Source organism: Rhinopithecus bieti, unplaced genomic scaffold, assembly GCF_001698545.2.
Source record: "Rhinopithecus bieti isolate Rb0 unplaced genomic scaffold, ASM169854v2 scaffold_17962, whole genome shotgun sequence".
In the NCBI taxonomy this organism is placed as follows: domain Eukaryota; kingdom Metazoa; phylum Chordata; class Mammalia; order Primates; family Cercopithecidae; genus Rhinopithecus; species Rhinopithecus bieti.
Genome location: NW_016809457.1, coordinates 1,210,368 through 1,228,650, shown reverse-complemented (window position 1 = coordinate 1,228,650; position 18,283 = coordinate 1,210,368). Strand labels below are relative to the sequence as shown.

Below are 18,283 nucleotides of genomic sequence, written 5' to 3'. Positions count from 1 at the left end.
TCGCCCGGCTAGTTTTTTGTATTTTTTAGTAGAGACGGGGTTTCACCGTATTAGCCAGGATGGTCTCGATCTCCTGACCTCGTGATCCGCCCATCTCGGCCTCCCAGAGTGCTGGGATTACAGGCTTGAGCCACCGCGCCCGGCCCAGTCAATATTTTTTCCTACTGATTTTAACTTCTTTCGGCCTCAATCCTTTGCAAACTTGACATTATTTTAAATATTCATTATGATATTAAAGAAAAAAGTAAGGTATGTGAGCATGTAACACTGGTTGCAATAGACAGTGTATCAGTCATGTTGATTTATAAAGACAAAAGAGTATGTGACTCTTAGGTACTTGGGAGCAACTTTAGAGTGATGCCAATGTGTTCCACCCCTTGTAGACATCATGAGGCATATAAATTTCAGTAGAAAGTTCATTTAAATGCTGTTGAAAGTACAAGTATTTTGAATTGGAAATATACCACTCATTGACATTGTTGCCTAGAAGCAGCCATAATTATTTCTCACCAAAGGCATAAATGTATACACACATATTACAAATAACACATGCAAACATCCACATCTATAAGGGGTGCTTCTACAGGCCTTATGCTATATTATGTATGCACAGATATAAATATAATTATTCTCTAGAACCAAATTATGTTTCCAGTATTGTCTAATCACACAAAGAAGATAGAACTTTGTATTATTTATATGCGATGTCCTGATAAAGAAATCAAAGTATATGAACTTAGAAGACTTAAATGCTATATACTTCTGGTTTAGGAAACTGATATCATCTATTCTGTCATCTCAGATTACGTAAAAAGTTCTGTTTTGTTAAGACTATTATTTGCTTAGGTTCAATTTGCAACCCAAGTTAAAGAAGCATTTATAATCTAAAAATCCAGAAGAAGTAATTAAACTCAGATGTAGGCTGTTTTCATTGCTTAAATTATTTTTAAAACATAAGGTAACTTGACATTTTAAAGCAATTACAATTATTTTCCAAAGAAATGCTAGGGTGCTTCACATTCTGCCTGTAAAAAGGCAATCATTGAAACAGTATTTTATGTCATCAAATACAACTGTTGTGTGGTTTTTAAAGTCCTCTGATAAATGGTCCAAGAGGGAGGAGGAGGACAGAAAGAAAACCAAAAAAAGCTATTATATAAGAGAAGTAATTTAGAAAAACTGTTCTAACTGTTCCACCTGGGCCTTACAGGGAAGAAAAAAAAAGAAAAAACACCTTTGCTGGCTTCAGATACATTAATTTAAAAACAACAGGCGGGCATGGGTGGGGAGGATGCAATGAGAGAACAGGTAATTTTAAAAGGCATTGTCTAGAAACTAGAAATGAGGAGAAAACAACCTCAATGCTCTATGATTACCCAAGAACAGGTTTAGCCAGATGAACAAGTCTGCTACAAACCCTCCCCAAGGCATTTGAAAGACTATCAAACAAAACTTTATTAAACTGGATTACATGTTCTCATTCATTAGATGTTGAAGGCCACAATGTTTATGGTCAGGTGAAAAGCTGATGCAAGGGACCCAAACCAGGCCTTCTTTTTAGTCTGTTTTTATTAGTACAAGCACTGTTAAGACAACCCACGATTAAATGTATTTGCCAGAAGGTCAAGTTCCTGAATCGCAGGTATAAGCATTCAGGGCACTAAACCCTGACAGGGGGTGAAAGGCTATTCAGATATGGGTTTGACTACATCCCTGCAATAAGTAGTTGATTACATCGTTATATGCAATTGTGCTCTTTTATGAGGAGACTTTAACCCCATGAAAATGTGTTCCCTCCTATCTCTCGTTTCAAGGACTTCCAAGACAAAAAAACAACAGTTCAAATGTCTTTATAGTTCTATTTATATTCTGTAAAAGGACATTTTGGTATTACTATATGGAATATTTTACTGGCACTTGTCATTTGTATCTTGAAAACTTTAAGTTGGAGTTTTTATAACATGCTTAATTCACTTGTGTTTAACTACAAAAATTTCTACCTTGGGCTGCTTATGAAGGATCCTTCCTCTTACGTAATCAGTTTGTCTCTATGCAAAAACCTCAGGCCAAAACAGCCCGCTCATTTCATAGTTAAATACATAAGATGTCTTTTCCTTAAAAGCAGTTTCTCAGAAAGCCCTGGAATCTACTACACTGTCATCAGATTTTAATAAGTAGTGTTTATCACTGGGATATCAAGCAATGCTTCCTAACATGCATACAAAATGTCTGCAACCATATTCCTCTTAGGGCTCTATCTCAGCACTGACCTTTGTTCAAAGGCTTTTACTTTTTAATGCAGCAGTTAGAGATAACTACTTCATTTATCAAAACTCAATTTCCATAGTAACATCTAGCCTGGGGAGATTCAAGTCCTCACACTAATCCAACAACCCATTCAAAGGAACTGTTGAATACTTTGGTTTCCATAGCAATGATGGAATAATACATTTTGCTAGGTCATTGCTTTTATTAGCAAACTTATTCTTTGAACTTTAGGTAAGGCTGTATTTATTGAGGGAAAAAAACAATCACTTTATGTAAGTTCTTTCCTTTAGGGCTGCTCTTTTAAGAAAATCGCAGTCAGTAACCATCTATATATTTGAAAATATTTGGAGTATTTGGGGGCTTTAAAGTATGCCACCTGGTTTCATCTTAAAATGGCTTCTGATATAATTTTAAAATTTAAAAGCTCTTAAAAGTGCTAATTGGACACAGTGGCTCCCGCCTGTAATTCCAGCACTTTGGGAGGCCAAGGAAGAGAGGTCAGGAGTTTGAGACCAGCCTAGCCAACACGGTGAAACCCCATCTCTACTAGAAATACAAAAATCAGCTGGGCGTGGTGGTGGGGGCCTGTAATCCCAGCTGCTCAGGAGGCTGAGGCAGGAGAATCGCTGGAACCTGGGAGACAGGGGTTGCAGTGAGCTGAGATCACAACACTGCACACTACAGCCTGGTGACAGAGCAACACTCAGTCTCAAAAAAAGTGACTGCAAATACAAAAGTAGAGGGGCTAAACTGAAAAGCACAAGTAAACAACAATGAAATGTAAGCTAGAATAAAGATGAAGTCTCTTATACATGCAAGTTTGGGCTGGGGCTTCTAACCCATTTCGGACCACCTGATTTTAACACTGCAATTTCAGCCCTACCTTTCACCAAGCACAGAAAACATACTAAACACAGATATTTTAACCTAGAGGTGAAACTAATGTTTTCACCAATTATGCTGTACACGCTCGATGGGAACATTTTTAAGAGTTTAAAATGGCTTTCTCAGAGCAAAATTATGTGTTATGGAAGAAAATGAGTTTTTTTTTTTTTCCTTCAAAACACTGCCATTACAAGTTTTAAAATCCACTAGTAAACATCGTTGTTTACGTTTTTGGGTAATCAATTCTATGAGTGGTGACAGGGCAAGAAAGCCTTAGTGAGGGAACATCACCGGCCTTCCTGGAACCAGATTTCTCATGGAACTGAATTCTGAGTCAAGCCCGTGCTGAAAAGGTAGGCTATTTATTTAAAAAAAAAAAAAAAAAAAGTTGACAGAAGAAGAGATCAAACACGTGTTAGCTTTTAAAAGGATGAATACCACTTACACTATTTACACAACTCACAGAATTAACAAGAAAATTACATACCAGTGTGAGTCCTCAGGTGAGCTTTTAAATGAGAAGACTTTGTATAAACTTTTGTGCAACCTAAAATAAAGGAGAACAGCATGTCATTTTGGAGATCCTTTTGAAATCTTTACATTTGATGATTCAGTGTTTAAAATCTGGCTTTAAAGAAGAAACCTCTCATGCTAGATGAGATTATTTGAAGCTTCAGATTTAAAAGTTTTAAAGAGTCCTCCCCATCACCCTGTTAAAGGCATAAAGTGATTTGTTTTATGTATCACTTTAACAGGAAAGAATGCAGATAATCAAGACAAACTACAAATGGAAAATTTGTGTTTATATTCCAGTAGGTGCTGTACTTCCGCAATTTAAGAGCTACTATATGTTTTTTGGAAAATTTTAATGGCTCTAGAGCTGACAATGCTAAGCCATTATCCAAGATGACTGTAACTTTCTGTACTCCCACATTTGTTTATTCATTTAGCACGTCATGCCATATCATGTATCAAAGTCAATAAATTTTGTCATGTATTAATCATAAACTAGCTTTCCCAGTAACTTGTAGATATATTCCATGTATTGTCTTCAATTTATACTTTGGGCCATGTATCTCATTCAAAACTGAGCTTATGTTCACATGCCATCAAAACCATTCTTAAATCTATCCTGTAGACAGTCTTGTACCTACCATCACGCTAGCTGCCTACAACCTCCACTTCACTACCAAACCTTATTTTCCCCTACCCTACTTTAATCTCTTTCTGGGGCACTTAATTTAGAATTAAAACTGCAATTTACTCAATTGCCATTTTAAAGGCACACACACACACACACGTACTGATGCTTCAACCAGGTAAGGGCACATACCAGGGTAATCGCAGTAGTGGATGCGTCGTTTCTCCAAATCGGGATTACTCCTTCTATTGTATCTGACAGGTTGGATGTTTTGTGAGTTAACTGGCAGGGTGGTGGGTAAATTTGGATTGTGAATTGCCAGTTTAGAAGCAATTGTAGCAGCATAGGATGGAGGTGGGGTTAAATTCTGGAGCATCTCTGCTTGTCTATCTGGACTTCCAGGCTCTGAGCTTGGTGGTGACGGGGAAAATAAGTGGCCTGTTGTGGAAGAAACTGACTTGGCATTGTGTATGTGCAAGGGGCATGCCCTGGAATTGTTTCACTGCAGTCTGCGGAACAGCAGAGGTGTGTGTGTTAAGGCCTGCCATGGCAGCTGACATAGAAACATTAAGAGTGTCCATTGCTGCTGTCTGGTTTGTAGAACTGGGCATATCTAGATCCGGTGTATTCAGTAGCTGGTACAGGTGGCCCTGCTGGGGAGGGACAGAAAGATGAAGATCTGGTGTAGGAAGTTCTTGTTTGATGAAAATATTGTTCACCTCTGGAGCTGCGGTCTGGTGTGAGCTGAATATACTGGTGAACTCAGGGAGGGCCTGGGTCGGGGCCGGAGGAGGGGCAGTCGTTTCACTCTGGTGGCTGAAAATGGCAACAGGTTCTGTCTTGATGTGTGTTACGCACGGTCTCTGGGATTTGTAGAGGCCAGTTCTCAGGTGAGTGATGTCAGGGAGGAAGACGTTCATGTTGATACTGTAAGGTAACCCTTCAGTGTCAGTGAAGAACTGGTCTACGACTGAGGCACTGTCTCGTCTATATTTTTTATGCTCTGGAATTATAGGAACTGGAGGAAGCTGAGGTGTCAGATACTTCTCCATTTCACATCTTGTCTAAAAAAGAAGAGATACAAACATGCATAATCCACCTGATTCACCATCTCGGGAAGGATAAACAATCGGCGCCTACTAAAATTCCCCAATCCCTGTGTAAGGTACTAGGGCAAACTCCTCAGTGTTGCTTATAAACATATCAGGCTTATTTTGTAGATTGTGTAATAATTGGTTGACCAAAACCTTATGAAACTGTGTAACTAGTAAAACTGCTCCCCAATCACCCCAAAAGTGAAAGACGCAAATCAAGGAAAAAAAAGAAAGCAAACTGAAAACATTCCTTTCTGATGCAATAACAAGGTATCACCCCTGTACAAGCAGGATTCCCTGCCCCATTACACAGGGAAATTCGCAATTAGAGTACACTATTGAAATGTTGCCAAACTACCTCAATTCTGTTTCAGTCATAAACATTAAAAGCGTGTTTTTTGCTTTGTTTTGTTTTTTTACAGAAAAAACTATGCAAACCTTGAAAATATTGCAAAAGTTTCTTTGCTTGGCTAGACACTTCAAAAGTAATATAAAAAATATTCTTTGGCTACTTCTGGGTCTTTTCTTGTTTACAGTTCAATGAGAAATACAATGTTCTAAGCAAAACCTTGTATCCACTGAAACAAAACAATTTCACATTCAATATTTGATCTAAATGTTGATTTTAATCAGCAGCTCCTGTAATTGGTTAATATGATAATGAAATGTTCCTATTCATACCCCTATCTAAAACAGATCTTTAATTACCTAGGGGAAAATCACTCCCTTGCTAGAGTGCTGCTAAGGAGCCCGTGGGTGGGGAGGCTGCTGTATCCCTAGCACAGTCATCAGCAAAACATTTATCATGTCCTCCTCAGTGAGCCAATGCTACATTCCCCCCTACTCTGTAAAAGCTCAGTCATCCCTTATCTTCTTGTGCCTCCAGAGCAGAAAACTGACAAACTGAAATAACCAAATACTTTTCAAACGATGATCTCTTTTCTAGGCTTTTAAATCAGCTTGTAACAAGTCGCCTCAAGCCTTTTCCAGCTATCTTCTCTCCTAGTATAACTTAAGCCTACATTTTTTAACACTGAAAAGGAAATTTCGAAAGATAAGAAAACCAACTAGATGGAATGGCGCATAGAACTATTAGCTTGGCACCTTAATCGGTAAATAAGACAGTCATTTTCTGCTACTACTTCATTTCAAATGCGTTTCATCTCGGACCTTGGTGTGGATCCGGACGGGGTTTCCCGGATAGGCACGATTTAAAATAAAATGAACGCTCTCATCATGTGAGTCACATCTCTGACAAACGCCACTGCCCTCTCACAGCAGGACCCTGACAGACCCCACGGAGTAGGCGCTGGGTAGCAAATATACGATACGCCAAAGGGCTACTAAATGAAGTGTCTTGAAATAAACTGAACTAAACCCTTTCGTGCACTGCGCTCCCGCGGCGGTTAGTGGTTTCTGATTTTAGCTCTTCCAGCTGTTTGCATGTGGGTATGTTTCCAATTTTTTTTTCCTTGGGACAGGCTAAAAGTCCCGGGAAGTTTTTTTCTGGGCTATATGACTCCCTGCGTGGGCGAAAGAAACAGGCGGTTGCTCTAATTCGGCTGCTGGGCAAGTGTAAAAGCCAACTGCCAGCTTTCAACGCGGCTCCGGGAGGAAATTTACGCGCACACGAAGAAAACAACACCCCGGTCTTTTTTTTTTTTTTTTTTTTTTTTTTTAAGGAAAAATAAGCGCTCCAACACAACCTTAGCTTTCCTAACTCTTATTTTCCAAACGCGGCCCGCGATCGCTTCTAAAGCAGGTTGAGCCACAGGCTATGAAATCTTGAGCAACCTCTCCCCAGCACCCCAATTGGTGTTTCTACTTAACCCGAGACGATGGGGATGGGGATAGCTCCAATGCCTTGGCACTGGGGAGCGGTAAAGGTGAAGACGTAATTTAAGTAAAACTGAGCATAAGGTACAAGGTTTCGTCCGTCAAGTGTAAGAAAAACAACTAAGGTGCGCGTGAGCACCCAGTTCCCTCCCTCTGATCTCTCCCAGGCCAAGCCGCCGGGGCAGATTCCCCTACATCCTTCCCACCCCGACCCCTCATTTACTCTCAGCGAAACGCGGGGCCCCGGCCAGGCGTGCAGGGCGGGGCTGCCCACCCAGCACCGGCTCCGGTGCGCCCCGACGCACGCCCCAGCCTGGAGCGGCCCCTGTCGCCCGCGCGTCGCAGCGACGGGACACGCCCGGGCCCGGGAGTGCAGCGGTGGGAGGGGAGCGGCTCTTCCTACCTGGACTAGCTCCTCGGGAGGCAGCCGCGGGCCGGCGGCGGGCGACTGGGCCGGCTGCGGGGCCTGCGCGGGAGCGGGCTGCGCCTGCGAGCGGTGGTGCGCGTGCTTCAGCTCCTCGCCGGGGAAGAGCGCCGCGTCGCGGGCCGGATTTGCGGCGCCCAGCACCGGCTTGAGCTGCGCGAACACGGGCTCGTCCTGCGGCGCCGGCGGCTGGGGCACGGGTCCCAGGCGGGCGCTCATGCTCAGCACCCGCGTAGCCATGGGCACTCGGGAGCGCGGCTCCTGGCGCGGGTCGGGCGCACTTCCCACCTCGCCCACCCTGGCTTGGGGCGGCGAGCTCAGTGCGGGGCTGCGGTCGGAGGAGGGGAGAGGTTTCGGGTGGACCCCTCAGACAGCTGCAGGCAGTTTTCGAAGGCGCGCACGAAAAGCAAAACTCTTCCGCTCTTCCACACGTAAACGCCAACGTCCTACGGGCGGCCACTTTCTCCCGCCCCGCCCCACTGCGCTCTCAGGCTCTCTAGAGCCCGCTCCCGCCACCGCCGACCTCAGCGAGAGAACTGCGAGCGCGCGTACCTGCCCCACGACTACTGACACTTGACGCCCGCCTCTATTTCACCCAACTCCGGGGGGGCGGGGCCCGCTCGCCTGATTGGCAGCGCCGCCGCGAATCCCGAGGCCCCGAGGCCGGCCGGGCCTGAGCGGCCAGCCTATGAGCAGGGAAAGAGGCAGCCAGGGCCCCGCCTCCGCCGGCCCGACCGCACCCCTCTCGGGCCACGAGCTTCGCGCGCAGGGCGGCCGCGCAGTTTGTACACAACTTCTCTGACAGATTGGGCTGGCGAAGCTGGGGCGGAGGGAAGTAGCGGAGCGGGTGGAATCTGGGAAGAGGGGAATTAGGGTGGAGACGCGGAGGGAGAGCTCTTCGCACTGTTCTCTGCCAGGATTAGGAAGAAAAGAGTATTGCACGTCTTAGGTGTTGTGCAAGGACCTGAAACTCAAAAGCTGAAACCCAGAAGGCAGCTAGGTGGGGCGCTGAGGCTTTTAGAGATTTGTCTAATGAGTGTGTACTTTTAAATATCCAAAATACACCTCTCTTTAGCAGAAAACTAGGGGCGGTGTGATAAACAAATTTAAAACAGCTCTTGTCTCATGTATCTTTAGCAGTGACTGTATCCATTTAACAAGGCAAATTCAGAATGCCTGAATAAAAGATTTGATGGCAAGCGTTATTTTCAAATCCTCGCATAAAAGCCTGGGTTTTCCCACTCTTTCAGGATTTTAATTGCTAGACGTTTTCCCACACATTTGTACCTCCTATCCGTGTGTGGGGAGGAGCGCTTGGGCCATATGAATTTTGAAGTTTCTAATATTTAAGCCATGTTGATTCTAGCCGAAGCATGGAATCTAATTTAAGCACGACTGGCTCAAATGTGTACTTAAATAGACATTACATCTTTGACTTATTTTGCTAGCACTGTATGTTCAAAAAATGGACTTTAATATTTACAAAACAGAAACCTAGCACATTTACCTCACATTGTGGCACCTTTTCCTACGAAGAGACAACCAGAAAGCCACAAACATAGACACATAGACACTGAAAACTGGGAATCCAAATTTGTTGGAAGGTAATAGCCAAATATATTACCGTCCATTTACTATGTTGTTATAATGGGAGGGTGAATTTTGCCAGCAATCACCTAAGGAAACCACTTCCCTTAATCCTTAATGTTCTTGTACATGATTTTATCTGGCTTATTGGGAGGACGGAACAATAAACTGCAATAAAATGCTTGTGATATTACTACAAATGTACATATGTTGACAGCACAATATACCATTAGACAGTTTTACATATACAACAGCCTACTTATCGCTTCAGAGTAAAACAGCTTAAAAAAAAAGTCTTTGAAAAAAACGTTCACTTCAAAGAGCATATCTATCAAAGGTATGGATCTCATTTTCAATGGGTAGAAAATTAATAAGCACATAAAGAAATGTATTTATTATTAGAAAATATAAAATTATGCTGTAAACTAGGTTTTCTCCTTTTCCTTCTCTCCTGTTGATACATGATTCATTTCTATAACTGTGATCACTGCCTTCAGAGAATGATGACTACTTTCATGTTACCAAAGTATTATTTAATAAGTGCTTTTGCAAGTTTTCGCTAACCAAACAGCCCCATGCTGTCCACCTTCATCTTTAAAAGCTGTCTTGCTTTTCTCTAATATCAAACCGATCATGTAATTAATTAGCTTAGAAACATATTACAGAATTAGGATGGGATTTAATGTAACTCTTTTAAAATTGAGCTCTGAAAGATTTTAGTTACTTAATTCTGATAACATCAAACCTAAATGTGATGTAGATAATTCTTAATAGAACTTTTGTGCTCTTGTAACTTTAAGCTAAATCTAACTTAGATTTAATACATTTGGTAGCTGTATCTTAATGTGCTTTTAAACCTTATCTAGACCTTTCCTTTTGTCTTTCTTTTACGAGAGCTTCAGTGGCCTGGTATTTCCATCTAAGTTTTCACTGCAATAAAATCCCTGTATTTTACTGGAAATGCTTCTATAATTTCACACCACTTTTAACATGCTTTCATTTACAAAAGCTTTTCATTGCAAAAAAAGAAACACAACTAATATTGTTTTTAATATTTTTAGTCTTGTTAATTGTTTTCATATTTCCCACTTTTCATAATGAATATAATTGAAGCTAGCGTTGGGGTTCTTGATATAACTGAAGTATGATTCCTTGTGTTGCTCAATACAGTAGCACCGTGTTTAAAACAGTTTCAGTTTCAGGCATAAGATTGCATGAAATAGGGGCTGCCACTTTTAAGGTAATAGTTTCTTGAAATGCACTGCTCTGCAAATCTCCACAGAAAATAACTAGCTTAGCACGTGTACAATAGTGACGGAAATTGGAAAGTAATCCTTTTCGGAGACAAGTTTGCCATGGTGATCTGAACATAATAAGCAACATGTTCAACATATACACATAGAACATAGATATACATATATATAAAAATGCTACAGCTCACATAGATGATTCATCGACTTAGTAAAGGGTTAAAAACTTGATAAATATTTTTCATAGATATATCCAGAGAGACAGACATTGGCATGAAGCCAGACCGAGTGAATGGACAGAGCCTCAATTTACGTTTGAACTTTCTAGTTCCTTTGCATTCCTTTCCGCTTAGTAGTGCTGTACCATCTTAGGAAGATGGGAAGAAAACAAAAAACAAGTGTCAGGTTTTCAGAAATCAATTAGGTGGCTGGCCAGTGTTTGTTGTGGAACTGTGCCCAAGAACGAGGGGATTCTGAGGGAATGAAAGTAAGAAATGGTTGAGTACTCAAGTTAGGTCAGGAGGGTAAGCATAGAGCAGTGTGCATTGCTAAGTCCTTAGTCACTGGGTCAACACAGATTTAGTCTGTAAGAATAACCCATAAGTGTCACTATCTTTAACGGAATAAATACGGATGATAATGCGGGGGCTGAACAGGCATTCAGTGATGGGGAGGGGGTTTGAAGGAGGCAGTGGAAAAAAAATAGATAATACTTCTGAATGATGAGAGTGAGGGAAATATGGAAGCTATCACTAAGGGCAATGTTTCACAGCAACGACACAGCAAAAGGATATCTAAATTGCAGTTTGTTTGGCAATCTAAATTAGTTGTTTGGCAAACGAATTGAAATGTCAGAGAGAGCTCGAAATTAAGAGGTATAGGAGTGATCACAGCCAACAAACTGTATTCACTTCGAGTAGAAAAATATTCATGAGAATATTTATTTTCTGCGTAAATCAGTATCAAATTGCCAAGTGATCTTGGGCACCAGAAAAAAGAACAAGAATAAACATGAAAAAATAAAGTTTTATACGGGAGCCACGCTTCCTCTAGGTAAGATTATTTAACTAAAGGACCTGTTGGTAGTCCATTGATTGTCCACCCCTGTTAAGATAACATAGTAATCAGTGAAGAACTTAAACTATTGTAATTATTGTTCCCTCTCAAACATTTCACATCTGTAGTCTTTGTATTTTTTTCATTAAATGGGCAACCACTTAAAGCCACACATCGAAAAAAAGTTCATTAAGGAAATACGCCTGATAAATAAAAGCTTCAACTGAGATAGTTGGAAATTTAAAGCATTTTGACTCAAAGATTACGAGACGTAGAAAAGAAGGATGCCTGTTCATCTGCTTTTGTGGATGAAAAATATGCAATTTAAATGACTAAATACATCTATTTATATTAATCTAAAATTATGTCTTAAGTCAACAACAATATTGTTATTTTTGTAATGTTCCCTTGCTTCCAGTTCTTAAGAAATTACATTTTATATTTCAGTTTGGATTTTTAAACATGTTCTTCTTAAAATATTTCATAAAAACTCCCTTTATGCACTTATTCCTAAGGATACTATAATTTATCTAACCTAATTTTAAAACTCTACTAATATCCAAAAAACAGGAGAGTTTTACCTTTTGGAGAGACTGGGATTGCTTTTTCCACCTTGTTAGTATAATAAGTAGACAAAAGTGACATAAATATAAATGCCTGGAACCAAGTTATAGGCCAAGCATATTGTAGCTTAAACTGTACAGTATTTAAATTTTGACTTGAAACATGATAGGCAAGGTTAAGAGAAAGGTCTGAGCTAAAGTGGTTACACCAAACAATCTTTTAGAACATTAGGGAGGTCCCATCATCAGCATCACAATGGGCAGTGTTTTGAGCCAATTGCTGTTCATGTGATGACAAAAGCTGTAATGGTACCAGGCTGTGGGGAACACCCTGTGAATGCTCACATGAACTGTGTGTGCATGGGTCACACGGAAATACTCTTTTAGATGTTGATTTATAGATGAAGTGTGTAAAAGTTGTGCCTAAGAGCAATGCGAGTTCTTCTTGTGTAAACTTTACAACTTTGGGGAAGGGCAATTTGACAATAAGTATGAAAAAGGCTAAAATGTAAATAACTTTGAAAATGATAGATAATTCCTCTTCTAGGAAAGGTGTATATGTGTGTGTATATATATATATATATCTATATGTGTGTATATATATACATGCCTGGCCCACCATATACACATACAGGTATATATATACACACACATATATCTTTATATATAATTTTGGGCCAGCCACCATGCCTGTAATATATACCTGTATGTGTGTGTATATATATATATACACACACACACACATATATCTTTATATATAAAATTGGGCCAGGCATGGTGGCTCACACCTATAATCCCAGCCCTTTGGGAGGCTAAGGTGGGAGGATTGCTTGAGGCCAGGAGCTGGAGACCAGCTTGAGCAACATAGTGAGACCCCTATCTCTACAAAAATGTTTAAAATGAATCAGGCATGGTGATGTATGCAGGTAGTCCCAGCTACTTGGAAGGCTGAGGTAGGAGGATTACTTGAGCCCAGAAGTTCAAGGTTACTGTGAGCTATGATCACACCACTGCACTCCAGCCTGGGTGACAGAGCAAGACCCTGTCTCAAATAATAATAATTAATTTAAATAAAAATAAAATTGGAAATAACCTAGGTTAGGTGTCCAACAATAGGGGAGTAGTTAAGCAATACATCCATACCATGGCTACTGTTATGCTACCAAAAAGTTGAGTAGTTGGAAAAAAAGGGGGAAAATTCACATTATTAAGGAATATTTAGTGACACAGGAAAACATTCATGCTATGTGTAGTGAAAGAAAGGAGTTTTATCAATATGTACCCACAAAGATGAAAAGAAAATGCCAAACATGGATGTGTTTTGGTGGCCTTCATTGGATGGTTAAATTATAGGTCACTGCTGGGTACGGGTGGCTCACGCCTATAATCCCAAAGGGAGGCCAACATGGGTGGATCACCTGAGGTCAAGAGTTCAAAACCAGCCTGGCCAACATGGGGAAACCCCGTCCCTACTGAAAATACAAAAATTAGCCGGGCATGGTGATGTGCGCCTGTAATCCCAGCTACTCAGGAGACTGAGACAGGATAATCACTTGAACCCGGGAGGCAGAGGTTGCAGTGAGCCAAGATTGAGCCACTGTACTCCATCCTGGGCGACAGAGCAAGACTCCATCTAAAAAAAAAAAAAAAAAAAAAATTATGGGTCGTTGTTCACTTCTGGATACTTTTCAGTATTTTCTAGATTTTCTACAATTGCTATGTATTCCATTTGTAATCAGAATAAATATTTTAAATGAAAACATAAATATTACCTTCCTACAGCTAAGGGGTAATTGGAACTATAGTAGGTGATAATCAAATGATTTTCCATTTGAAGCCAGTAAAGTGTAGCTACAACTTGCCAATACTCTGTACTGGGAAAACATGTAAGCTTTCTTAACCAAGCTGCTAGGTTTTCAGGAATTTCACTGCAGAATGAAGAAGCTGAAGAGAGATTACAAAGGGGAGTCTGAAGTTCAAAAGGGATAATATAGGGAATGTCTGAAATGTAAATATGCTTTAATTCATTTCCTAAGTGATCAGCAAGACTTCCTCTACAATTATTTTTACTCTGTTATTTTGGGTATCTCATTTTACTTTGTTGCTCTGTTTTCTCATATTAAATAAAATAGGCTGTTTACACTATTTTGACAAAATGCAGACTCTTAAAACCAGGTAAAGTTTATATGCATCTTTAAAGAGGTGTTTATGTTTGGTTTTTTAAATTCTAAAATACTCACATAGAAGATTTGGCATGAAATAGTTTCAAATGGGATGTTATCTTTCTCTCTCTTTCTCTCTCTCTCTCTCTCTCTCTTTTGTTTTTTTTTTTTTTTTTTTTTTTGAGACAGGGTCTTGCTCTGTTGCTTAGGCTGGAGTGCAGTGATGCAAACATGGCTTACTGCAGCTCCAACCTCCTGGGTTCAAGTGATCCTCCCACCTCAGCTTCTCCAGTAGGTGGGGCCACAGGCCCCACCATGTCAAACTAAATTTTTTAATTTTTTGTAGAAACGGGGTTTCTCCATGTGGCCCAGGATGGTCTCGAACTTCTGCACTCAAGCAATCCTCCTGCCTCAGCCTCTCAAAGTTCTGAGATTACAGGCTTGAGCCACCATGCCCAGCTCATACTATTGCTTCTCTAAGAGCCTTGTTCTCTTTTCTGGAACATAAAGTTGTTCAAAAGTTATACCCAAATTTGGTTACTGAGATTTCAGAAATTAAAGTGGAGGGAGGGTGGGGGTGTTTGTCTACGAACATGATATTTAAAACATATTCTAGAGGCACAGCAAGATGGCTCACACCTGTTATCCCAATGCTTTGAAAGGCTGAAGTGGGAGGATTGCTTAAAGCCAGGAGTTCAAGACCAGCCTGGGCAACACAGCAAGACCCCAGTCTCTGCAACGAGTAAAAAGAAGAAACTAGCCAGGTGTGGTGGCACACGCCTGTAGTCCCAGCTACTTGGGAAGCTGAGGCAAGAGGATTGTTTGAACTCAGGAGTTTGAGGTTACAGTGAGCCATGATTATGCCACTGCATTCCAGCCTGGGCAACAGAGTAAGACCTTGTTTCAAAAACAAAACATTTTCTATTAAAAATTCAGTAGACAGCTGAATTTCTAAGGACCCACCCCCTAGCTCCCCACTGTCAAGACCACAACTCACACATAAAACATATATATACGCCAGTCTTTATTCTAAATTATTCTGCAGATTGGTACCTGCAAATATTTTTTGAACACTCTGTGTTCTGCAGTGCTCTGTGCAGAGCACTGTTGCGGGTCTTAGAAATACAAAGATGAATAAGATATAGTCCCTGCCCTAAGCACTGTAAGCATCACCTGATAGGTAACCTCACTTCTCAGATACATTTCATTGCTTTCCTCGGTGAAGAAGGACGTTCAAACTCCTCAGCCTGGGACCTTGTGCTGACCCCAGCCTATCTTCCCAACTTTGTATCTCACTATCCCTCCCGTGCTCTTCTCCCATGAACCTTAGGCTCTAACCATATGGATTATTTGTAATTTCCCAAAAGCCCCTCGGGTTTCCTCCAACTCTAATGCCTTTCTTTGAGTACATATGTCATTGATATGATTTGGCTGTGTCTCCACCTTAATCTCATCTTGAATTGTAGCTCCCATAATTCCCACGTGTTGTGGGAGAAACCTGGTAGGAGATAATTGAATCATGGGAACGGGTCTTTCCCATGCTGTTTTTGTAATAGTGAATAAGTCTCGTGAGGTCTGATGGTTTTATAAAGGGGAGTCCCCCTCACGAGTTCTCTCTTGCCCGCCAACCATGTAATAAGTCCCTTTGCTCCTCCTTAATCTTCTGCCATGACTGTGAGGCCTCCCCAGCCATGTGGAATTTTGAGTCCATTAAACCTTTTTCCTTTATCAATTACCCAGTCTCAGGCTGGGCATGGTGACTCACGCCCATAATTCCAGCACTTTGGGAGGCCGAGGCGGGTGGATCACTTGAGGTCAGGGGTTTAAGACCAACCAGGCAAACTTGGCAAAACCCCGTCTCTACTGAAAGTACAAAAATTAGCTGGATGTGGTGGCATGCACCTTTGGTCCCAGCTACTCCGGAGGCTGAAGGAGAATTGCTTGAGCCCAGGAGGCAGAGGCTGCAGTGAACCGAAGTCATACCACTGCATTCCAACCTGGGAGACAGAGTGAGACCATATATACCACAAGGCCCGGCTGTAAGCCTACCTTTCTCCCAGGGTCACACCAGCTCCCCCAGAAATAATTATCCTCTCTGTTGGTTTCTTCTCTTTCCCTTTGTATCCCCAGTAAAGCACTTCTTACCATCTGCCTTATGCCTGTTGCCCCCAACAAGTCAAGTGGCCCTGTAGGGAACAAATGATCTTATCTTTGTGTTCCTCCTGATGCTTCGTAGGGTCCCACACAAAATAGGCAATCAATACTTGGTGAAGCCTATCTTATTCATAATAGACTTAAGAGGTAAAATTAAAAATAAAAGTTTGTGGCCGGGTGCGGTGGTTCAAGCCTGTAATCCCAGCACTTTGGGAGGCCGAGGCGGGCAGATCACGAGGTCAGGAGATCGAGACCATCCTGGCTAACACGGTGAAACCCCGTCTCTACTAAAAAATACAAAAAAAAACCAGCCGGGCGAGGTGGCCGGCGCCTGTCGTCCCAGCTACTCGGGAGGCTGAGGCAGGAGAATGGCGTAAACCCGGGAGGCGGAGTTTGCAGTGAGCCGAGATCCGGCCACCACACTCCAGTCTGGGCGACAGAGCGAGACTCTGTCTTAAATAAATAAATAAATAAATAAATAAATAAATAAATAAAAGTTTGAGGTTAGGCACAATGGCTCATGCCTCTGATCCCAGCATTTTGGGAGGCCCAAGTGGGAGGATTGCTTGAACTCAAAGGTTCAAGACCAGCCTGGGCAATATAGTGAGACCCCCACTCTCCAAAATAAAAGTAAATACATAAATTAGCTGGATTGGTGGCATTTGCCTATTGTCCCAGCTACTCAGGAGGCTAACGTTGGGAGGATTGCTTGAGTTCGGGAGGTCAGGGCTTCAGTGAGCTATGATGATCACACCCCTGCACTCCAGCCTGGGTGACAGAACAAGACCCTGTTTCAAAGTAAATACATTAAAAATAAAAGTTTGATAGAATGTCAACTAGAAATGTAGAAGAAATAGTAGAGTTAGAAAAATGGCTCACGCCTGTAATCCAGCACTTTGGGAGGCTGAGGCGGGCAGATCACAAGGTCAGGCGATCAAGACCATCCTGGCCAACATGGTGACACCCTGTCTCTACTAAAAATACAAAAATTAGCTGGTCGTGGTGGCATGTGCCTGTAATCCCAGCTAATCGGGAGGGTGAGGCAGGAGAATCATTTGAACCAGGGAATCGGAGGTTGTAGTGAACCGAGATAGCACCACTGCACTCCAGCCTGGCGACAGAGCAAGACTCTTTCTCAAAAAAAAGAAAAGAAAAGAAAAGAAAAAGAAAAATCACCATTTTGCAACCATCAGAGTATTAATTCAGGCAAGAATCAATGGATACCAAAATGACTGGATGAAATTCAGAAGAGGAACAGGCTATATTTACATAGTCTTAAGGTATTTCCCCCATAGATGAGGTATTAATTTCAATGGAAACAAATGGTAACAATGGAGGAGCCTGGCCTACACTACCTTAAACAAATGATCAAAATCAATATCACCGTCAATACCACAAACTGGCTGGGTGCGGTAGTTCATGTCTGTAATCTTAATGCTTTGAGAGGCTGAGGCAGGAGGATTGCTTGAGCTGAGGAGTTCAAGACCAGCCTGGGCAACATGCGGAGACCTCATCTCTACAAAAAATAAACCAAAAAAAGAAATTGCCAGGCATGGTAGTGCACACCTGTAGTCCGAGCTACTTGGGAGGCTAAGGCAGGAGGTTCGCTTAAGCCCAGAAGCTCAAGGCTGCGGTGAGCTTAGATCATACCATTGCACTCTAGCCTAGGCAACAGAGTGAAATACTATCTCTCTAATGAAAGTTTTTTTTTAAAAAGGACAAACTGAGTTTGTCCTTGTCACATTATGAGTTTGCCACATTATGAGTTTCCCAATGTGAACTGAGAAGCATGCAAAATCAATATCCTGATGTGAACTGAGAAACAATGAGGAATTTATGTACATAAATTTCTAAAAAAAAAAA

The 18,283-nt window shown here is 41.6% G+C and overlaps 1 protein-coding gene and 1 pseudogene across 1 annotated transcript in view; both read right to left on the bottom strand.

Annotated features, from left to right (window-relative positions):
• Positions 1-8,232, bottom strand: part of KLF5 (KLF transcription factor 5) — an 18,216-nt gene extending 9,984 nt beyond the window's left edge. Inside the window, 5 exon segments of the mRNA XM_017889444.1 lie at positions 3,641-3,700; positions 4,487-4,720; positions 4,723-4,776; positions 4,779-5,358; positions 7,628-8,232. Of these exon segments, the coding sequence (XP_017744933.1) occupies positions 3,641-3,700; positions 4,487-4,720; positions 4,723-4,776; positions 4,779-5,358; positions 7,628-7,888 (1,189 nt within the window). The 5' untranslated portion in view covers positions 7,889-8,232.
• Positions 8,233-8,234: 2 nt separating this feature from the next.
• The window catches only part of LOC108540370 (26S proteasome non-ATPase regulatory subunit 10-like), a 23,511-nt pseudogene continuing 13,462 nt past the window's right edge, over positions 8,235-18,283 (bottom strand).